A 9,183-nucleotide genomic window follows, 5' to 3' on the forward strand; every position below is an offset into this window, starting at 1 on the left:
CTGTAGCAGTTCTTGCATTGTGGAGGAATGTCTGCAAACACACAGGTGGGTTTCCAAGTTATTAAGGAATGGGCTTAACACAGAGCCCTCTGGGAATGCAGATTAATGAAGAGATGGGCGTTCATCTGGGCACACATTTATACAGAGTAAAGTGAGTGAAATTTGTGTTCGTTCAGACCAATGCCTAATCCTAGGGTTACCGTTTCATAATTGCACTTCAAGAGCTTCTACTTGTATGTGATATGACTTCCTTAAAAGTGGGTAGGTGTTCTTTGTTAGTTAAAATGTTTTATTTTCTTTGCACTTAATTACCAGGGAATCTGAAGCTGACATTTTTTATATCTGGGCTTGGTGAGCCAAGTTCCTGTAAACTTCTCCCTGAATGCCAGAGGTATGAAAGATGTTCCATTAATACAAGCTGGCATGAACAAACCACCAAAGAAGGCTTCATTGTTCAGACATTACTAACAGATTAATTTATGATTACCTAGCGGAGACCGTGATGGCACAGCTTACCATGCACTGGATTAACGTACAACAGTGCCTTTCACTGAAACACTGCTAGTAGCAATGCTGAGCAGTGCAGAAAGGACAAAGCTAACTGCAGTCTATAAGTTGACTCATCCAAATGCTTAACATGGCTACTTTCAATTACATTTTTTTCTTAATTTAATAATCTTTGCCCAAGGATTTGAACCAGCTACTATAAAACTTGTTTAGTTTTGTGTGGTTGGTTGTTTTTGGTTTTTTTAGCATGTAGCATGGTGCTGTTTAATAAGCAGACAGGAGAAAGAACTCCCAGGAAAGAAAGTGGAAGCAAAGATAACAAACATTTCCTGGGACCACCACGTTAGGTTTGTGTGCAAGCTCAGCAGCAAGCTCCCAACTTCCTGAGGTCTGAAAAGAAGCACTGACTGCAAGACACACAGCAAGACTACTTTCCCCTTATTGGTATTTTATGTAAGTTCTATTACATCATGACCGCACTTCAGTACCTACTTACCGTGTTTCTCTCCTGTTCCCTATAAACACCTCACCCAAGGAAGCTCTCACTAAGGAGAATTCAACTGCAGTCTGTACAGGGAGGGAATCTCTGATCTCCAAGGGGATTCAGAGAAATAACCCCAACGCAGTTTAGGTCTTGCTCCCTTCTAACACTACCTTAAACCTGAGATGGAAGGATACTGCATGTCTGACTGTAAAACATCACTAAATATATTAATATATGTATTAGTATTGGAATATAGAATTATATTTTACTTTGGGATATAGAAAGTCTTTGTATATAGAAATTCAAATTTTGGCCACAATCTCAGCCCATTAATGAGGCCTAAAATCCCTTTCCAATAGGAGCCTCATTCCTCACATCCTGGAGGAAAGCTTGCTTCAAATCCCTTCATTTTTAGGCAATGATTCCCTCACTACAGGATATATGATGGTCCAGGGCTATTTTTAACCTACACACTACAGTCCTATGGTAAAGTAGCCATATACTTCTAACACCACTGCCCTGCTTCCCAGCCTCCCTGAAACACCTCCTGGACCCTCCTCTAAAACCCTCCTCCCATCAAGCCCTGGTTGAGACCCTCCTGGTTTTGCTCTCTGTGTTGTAACGCACTTGTTACATACTCCACAACACTGCTTGTAGAAGAGCTCTGTGACTGCTTTGTGGTGACCCCTCAGAGCCTGTTAGCAGCAGCAGAATGCATTGGACAGCCAAGACATAGGTACATCGTACGAGAGAGTCACCAAATGTCAGAGTGGAGAGAGAAACATGGTTTTTTCATCATGCAAGAATTTTTGAATTGTTTTTCCCATTCAAATAAAATAATGAGAATCTTAAACTGTTTTGTGACTTGCAAAACTTTCGAATTATGTTAGTTCACATTTTGGTAATGATAAAGCATTTCATTTCACATTTGGGCTTTTAGTTTTAAAACTAAATTAGCATTTAAAAAAAGTCCTTCTGAACCATCGTCTTTTAAAAAAATGAAAATAAGATATTCTGACAATTTCAAAGCAAGAAAATGCAAATGAAATAAAAAAGCCAGCAAAAGATTACATTTTTCTCTGGAAAAAAGCTTTCCATTTCAACAAATGGTAATTTTTCCACAGAAAAAGCATCCCTGGCCAACTCAGCTGCACATTGCATTGAGTACTTCCAGGTGTGACATGTTCTCTTGGTTTCTGTGGTGGTTTGGAAGGCGGAGGCTACTCATTCCGGAGTCTAAAACTCAACCTGAAAAGAAAGAGCAAGGATGTCACTCTGGTAATAGGATGTGAAGGAGTCTTGTCTAGCGTATGTCCTGCCCACTTTGTATTTCTTTTGCTTGCTACTTTCTGAGAGGAGGTGGAGGTGGGTATGTTGATGTTGTGTCAGAATGGTCCTCAGCCCAAACACTCTTCTCTCATCCAAGACACTCTCTGTTCCAAACACCGAGTCTAATCCTCAGGGAGCAGCTCTGTAGGGTTTCAGGAAATTAAAACTGAGAGAAACAGCAACACTCTCGAATCTACAGGTCCATGGGACTTTTTGCCCTCTGTGCCACCAGCCAGTAAGGCAGGTGTTTGAGTCTTGTATATTTTGAACTAGCTGGGGAGGGAAGAGCACACTTCATGAACTGTTTATATGAGAATTGCTATGCCCAAAATAACTCAAAATGCGTTTCTTACACATAAAAATAGATGGGGACCATCATCTACTTCCACTATAGATAGTGGGAAATGGTATTTCGTTCAGAATCTACATACATTTCTATGGAACTTTGTTTTCTTGAGAGGAAAGTGACGAGACAAGAATGTGCCCTGCTCTTCAGGAACTGGGGAGGAGCTCACTGGAGGAATAGTAGAAGATTATCAGTGAGTTAAATCAGCATATGTCAGAGGAGGAAAAGAGCTTTGGAATCAATAGGCATTTTCCTACTGTCTACCATCAGTTTTGCATCGAGCTTCATAATCTTAAGTTTGCTCAGAGCACAGCAACATGCAAAGTCAGCAGAATGTCTCAGTAATGCGGCACTGTAAAGTAAGTCTTACTAGGCAAAGTTACGGCCATTAGGCTGAAGGCAGTTACAAAAAGAAAAAGTCTAAGTATCCAAGAATTACAAAAGCTTTGGGACAACTGCTGTAGTAAGCTACCTCAAAGAAAAAGTAAATAAAGTGTGGAGACATATAACTTTGCAGCAGTCAGTGCTTTGTGCTGCTGTAACAGCTATCTGGAATCGAGGCCCTTTTACATATCTTTCAGCTTAAACACAGCCTTTGACTTCTCAGTCGTGGACCATAGAAACACACAGGGGCAACATGCTTTGAGAATACGTTGAGAGTGGCAGGCATTAAGAATACAGTGAAGGTGATGACTGCTAGCAGAATCTGTGGCATTAATTTCATTGTTTCCTTCCTGGTGTTTCTGTTTTGTTTCAGGTAATAAGATGGAAATGATGGCAGATGACTATGATACAAGAGATATCTTGAGGCCGTTGGTGTTCCGTCTCCATGAGAATGTCCCTGCAATAGTCCGTGAGGTTTTACTGGAACGTGGCTGGACTGAATTTGACAAAAAGGAGCAAGATGACGCAGACTGGAACCTGTACTGGCGGAACTCACCTTTCCGCATGACAGACCACCACAGCATTAAACCATGGCAGAGACTCAACCACTACCCAGAAGCTGTCCGGATCACCAGAAAAGACTACTTGGCAAGGCATCTGAAACGTTTGAAAGGAGCATATGGATCAGCTCTGTATGAATTTAGTCCAGTGGCATTCATCATGCCCAATGACTATGTCAAATTTATAGCAGAGTACAGCAAGGAGAGACAGTCAGTAGGCAGAAGACCTAGCTACTGGATTTGCAAGCCTGTGGATCTCTCCCGTGGAAGGGGCATACTCATTTTCCAAGACATTAAAGACTTAGTATATGACTGTACAGTCATTGTGCAGAAGTACATTAGCAACCCCTTGCTCATTTCAGGGTATAAACTGGATCTGCGCCTTTATGTGTGTGTCACCAGTTTTTGCCCCCTCACCATTTACACTTACGAAGAAGGATTGGTGAGGTTTGCCACTGAAAAGTTTGACCTCGGTTCTCTGGACAATGTCTATGCCCACCTAACAAACACCAGCATCAACAAATACGGAGCTTCATATAAAAAATATAAAGAAGGGATTGGCTGTGGCTGCAAATGGACGTTCAGCAAATTTCGTTCTTACCTTCGAATATTTGGGGTTGATGACATGGTCCTCTGGCAGAAGATCAATAACATAGTGATTCTCACCCTGCTTGCTGTAACCCCCTTACCAGTGGCTTCCAATTGCTTTGAGCTCTTTGGCTTTGACATCCTGATAGATGACAAATTCAAACCGTGGCTTTTAGAAGTCAACTACAATCCAGCCTTGTGTTTAGACTGTTCCATTGATGACACTGTGAAAAGAAAACTTCTTCACGATATTGTTGAACTGCTGAACTACAAGCAGATTGACACTTTCAGGCAAAACCAAGTGGCTGGGATAAAGGCTGGCAGAAGGCGGGTGCCCTGGAACATAGCTGGTGAGAGTGCCACCGAGGAGACTCCTGGCTTACTCACTTCCCAAAAAGTGGCTAAATGTACTTCTGCTTCTTCTGTACAACCTGCCCTGCAGGCTGCAAGAGGATCAATTCGTAAGGTGGCTACCCTGACCAAGAAAAGTGCCAGAGCACATCCAAGAAAAACACTGACTTCCCAGCTGCGGGAAAGCATGAACATGCCAAAAATACCCTCCCAAGCAAAAGCTGAAGCTAAAAATAAACAACTCCGAGGAGCTGGGCATTCTCTATACAAGTCTGCCCAACTCAGCCGCTGGTTACCTACACCTGACTTCTGCAACTACAAGTTAACCACACGCCCCTATTTCCTCTCTGATAAAGACCAGAGGCCTATCCCCCGTGTAGGAGATTTTGTCCTTATTTTTCCTTTCAATGAAGCTGCACTTAAAGCTTCCAGGGATGGGACAGATATAAAAAGCATCATAAAGGAAATAAACAAATTAGTGAGCAAACAGTTACCATCAAAACAGATGGTACAGCAGAACACAAAGAAAAGGGTAGGCTATTTAACTTCTGTGTAACTTCATGATGTTAGGTTATATAGACATATCATAAATGACAGCTTTAGCTGGAAGGAGGTAGATGTACACTGAAATTGTATTAGAAAGGGAGATATCTCAAACAATACACAATTTAAAAATTGTAATTTAGCAATTACCATGAGAGATTATTTTTTAAAATTAAAGTACTAATCTTTTAAAGTAATTCTTGCAATATTGAAGTAATCCCAGAATAAAAATGGAGAATTGCATTTCTCAAAACATCCTCAGAAATGCCAGTCTTTGTTTATTATTTTTCTCAACAATCTTTGCTTCTTTTCTTTTCCTAACTAAGGGGGCTTTATAACTTGAAAAACTGGTCGCTTTACACCAGGGAGCATTCAGCATGCACTCAGTTTACAAAGGTGCAGGTAGTATGAATGACACAAAACTATCATGTTTTTGACGAATCCAGTGAGCTTCCCGACATTCATTTCCAGAAATTAATTTTGCATTGTATGAAACAACAGTATGAAATAAATAACTTTCATTTTATGACCAGTAGGTTTCTGTAGAAATTCTTATGGAAAGTAATTTTTAAAAAATCTATATACTGCTCCAGTGTTTTATTTCAGATAAACTCTTAAGAAAGAAATAATTAGGCTTCCCAAGGTAACAGAGAAATTTGTTATCAGAGGGCAGAATATAAACTGCAAATACCACATTCGGAAGACTGGATCGAACCTCTCTCTCGCAGACTCTGCATTAGCCACCTGATGGGTACAGTGGTTAGGCAGCTTTGTTTTGCTTGCAATAAAACTGGTGATCAGCTGTGCATGGAAAAATACTAACACTGAGCTGAAGCATTTGAGATGATGGTCAGAATACTGCCCTTCCCTTGTACATCTTTGCTGCCCCCAGCTGTCTGAATGGAAGTAACTCTGTTCAGAAGTCACAGTGTATTCTAAATTTGAATCAAAATTGAGGCCAAATACTGGCTGTAGCATGCTTCCGCTAATGCCAGAAAGCCTGTGGAAAGATGAGAAGTGGGGTTTCCCAACTGTGTTCCATCTCCCTGAAGGATTCATAAAAACGCATTCACTATAAACCCTCTAGGACAAAAAACATAGTGAAGTAGGTATGTGTATTGCTACAGTTTAAGTACATATGCAGTCACACTTAATTTGGATTATTTGTGTTCCTACAACTATGAACTATAGCTGGTAGAGCCATTACTTCTTCTGGTTAACTCATGCAAGTGGAAGGTGGAGGAGTGTCCTGGTTTCAGCTAGGACAGAGTTAATTTTCTTCCTAGTAGCTGGTATAGTGCTGTGTTTTGGATTTAGTAGGAAAATCATGTTGATAGCACACTGATGTTTTTAGTTGTTGCTAAGTAGTGTTTATACTAAGTCAAGGATTTTTCAGCTTCTCATGCCCAGCCAGCAAGAAGGCTGGAGGGGCACAAGAAATTGGGAGGGGACACAGCCAGGACAGCTGACCCAAACTGGCCAAAGAGCTATTCCATACCATATGACATCATGCCCAGTATATAAACTGGGGGAGCTGGCTGGGAGGGGTGGATCGTGGCTCAGGAACTAACTGGGCATCGGTCAGCGCGTGGTGAGCAATTGCATTGTGCACCACTTGCTTTGTATAGTCTAATTCTTTTAGTATTACTATTGTCATATTATTATTATCGTTATCATTGTTTTTCATTCCTTTCTGTCCTATTAAACTGTCTTTATCTCAACTCACGAGGTTTTTTTCCCTGATTCTCTCCCCCATCCCAGGGGTGGGGGGGGAGTGAGCGAGCAGCTGCGTGGTGCTTAGTTGCTGGCTGGGGTTAAACAACGACAAGGAGATAGGGTGTGAGAATCAGCCTGTGAAAAATAATGTGGCATGTGTCATAACTGGTCTGTGAAGGACTCCCAGTTATAACGTACCTGACAGAGCTTGTCATTTATGTAGGTGTTTTTCTGTCTCCTCCTTTTCAAACCAAATTTGTGCCCCTTATTTCAATAATCCCTTTGCTATTATACTATAAAATATCACTTGAAAAACATGTCTTGGTAAAAACGGTGGCCAGACATGGGTTGGCAAAAGTACTGTGAAATCCTCAGTAGTCTCACCGTTTGATTTCACCAATGGAAGCTTTGCCGTTGATTTGCCAGAAAGTAGAACCAGGCCCATACTTACATACCATTACAACCTCCCTGTAAGCAGGTGCGAACAAGGTAAATGCATGCATCAGCAAGGTGAATGCATACATCAGCAAGGTGAATACATGCATCAGCAAGGTGTTTGCACACATGCATCGCTGCATGCATAGTTTTAGAGACTGATTTGCACATATCCCTGTCTGTTACACCTGTGCAGGACTGTAGGCCGAATTATTCCAGAATCAAAATGCTTCCTGCAAGTACAGTCGGGAGTGCTTAATGAAGCAAGGAACAAGCAGCATACAAACAAAATTGTTCCTTATTTAATTTACAATTAGAAGGGATTGTACACACAGGTTATTGAATGGCAAACAGGGATTTAAGGCTAAAAGCTGCAAACAAAGCCTGTTTTCTGTATTACTGTAGAAACAAAGAGAATATCAGCATATTAACTGGAGAACAGGGACCTTTTGTTAAAAGGAATTCCTGGGAATAAAAACAGTGGTCCTTTAGAAAACATTAGTATCACATCTAGTTTCCCAGCCAAACTGAAAACATTAATCACATTCACTTTTTTAATGATGCTTAATTGAGAAAAAAAAACCCATAGATTTGTTTTGGTCAGCATAATGCAGCACTGAACTGAAATTCTTAGTGAAACACATGGAAAAGAATGATATCTTGGATTTCTTTTAATTAGAGTTTCCTTTTAAAAAACACATAAAAGATATTAAATCTTTCAGTAGTCAAAAGCACAGGTTTATAAATTGTGCCTTTGTTATACAAGAGTAAAGGAAAAACAATGCAATTTTGTTGTCACACCAGCCGACATCAAACTGCATGGATGTTCATAGCATCATAATTAAATTCATAAACTGAAGCATGTGTATGATGAATATTAGCAACGCCTCTTGCTCTGTTCAACCTGTTTCTTCCAAAGATGCTCTGTAATTTGAATGGTGATTTGTTGATAGTCTGTCCCACTGGAAAACTGAAGAGAAGAAAGAGCAACTCCATAATCTTGCAATTATTTTGCACTGAGGTGTGAGAAAAGGCTAAAGCAGCATGCTATGAAAGTGTGTTTGTTGCTGCAGGAATTTGAAGGTGTCCTGGTTTCGGCTGGGACAGAGTTAGTTTTCTTCCTAGTAGCTGGTACAGTGCTGTATTTTCAATTTAGTGTGAGAAGAGTGTTGATAACACGCTGATGTTTTAGTTGTTGCTAAGTAGCGCTTATCTTAAGTCAAGGATTTTCCAGTTTCCCATGCTCTGCCAGCAAGCAGGTGTGCAAGAAGCTGGGAGGGAGCACAGCCGGGGCAGCTGACCCGAACTAGCCAAAGGGATATTCCATACCATAGAACGTCATGCTCAGTATATAAACTGGGGGGGTTGGCCAGGAGGGGCGGATTGATGCTCAGGCATCGTTCAGTGGGTGGTGAGCAATTGCATTGTGCATCACTTGTCTTTTCTTGGGTTTTATTTCTCTCTTTTTTTTGTTATATTCCTTTTCACTACAATCATTATTATAATAATAGTAGTAGTAGTAGTAGTATATTTTATTTTCCTTTAGTTATTAAACTGTTCTTATCTCAACCCACAAGTTTTAATTTTTTTCAATTTTCCTCCCCACCCCACTGGGAGGGGGGAGGGGTGCGCGGCTGCTGGTTCTTAGTTGCTGGCTGGGGTTAAACCACAACAGAAGGGCATAAGGAGATAATTGGTCTTCTCAGTCAATGGGCAGGTAATGAGTTGAGCTCTACAGGGGAAATGCTTCAGTGCTTTGGAAAAATTCAAGACAGATGATAGACAGGCAGTCTACGGGGAAGGCAGTTGAAAGCAGCATCTGATAAATGATTAATCCCCCTAGGTATCAAGTGCCATCCAAAGAGCCTTAAAGCTGGAGAGATTCACTGACCAGAAATATTTTTGCACTCCTGGAAGAATAAAGGCGGTAGTGGGAGAGC

The 9,183-nt window shown here is 40.9% G+C and overlaps 1 protein-coding gene across 1 annotated transcript; it reads left to right on the top strand.

Annotated features, from left to right (window-relative positions):
- The first annotated feature begins 3,431 nt into the window (after positions 1-3,431).
- TTLL2 (tubulin tyrosine ligase like 2) lies at positions 3,432-5,141 on the top strand. The gene has a single exon (XM_050894597.1). It carries the CDS (start codon positions 3,432-3,434, stop codon positions 5,103-5,105), a length of 1,674 nt encoding a protein of 557 aa, XP_050750554.1. The 3' UTR covers positions 5,106-5,141.
- Positions 5,142-9,183: the final 4,042 nt, after the last annotated feature.

The sequence above is a fragment of the Gymnogyps californianus genome, chromosome 3 (assembly GCF_018139145.2).
Source record: "Gymnogyps californianus isolate 813 chromosome 3, ASM1813914v2, whole genome shotgun sequence".
Taxonomy (NCBI): Eukaryota; Metazoa; Chordata; class Aves; order Accipitriformes; family Cathartidae; genus Gymnogyps; species Gymnogyps californianus.

Bases quoted from the DNA above. Each gene is read 5' to 3' on its own strand.
- TTLL2 (XM_050894597.1), top strand. From the start codon at position 3,432: ATGGAAATGATGGCAGATGACTATGATACAAGAGATATCTTGAGGCCG.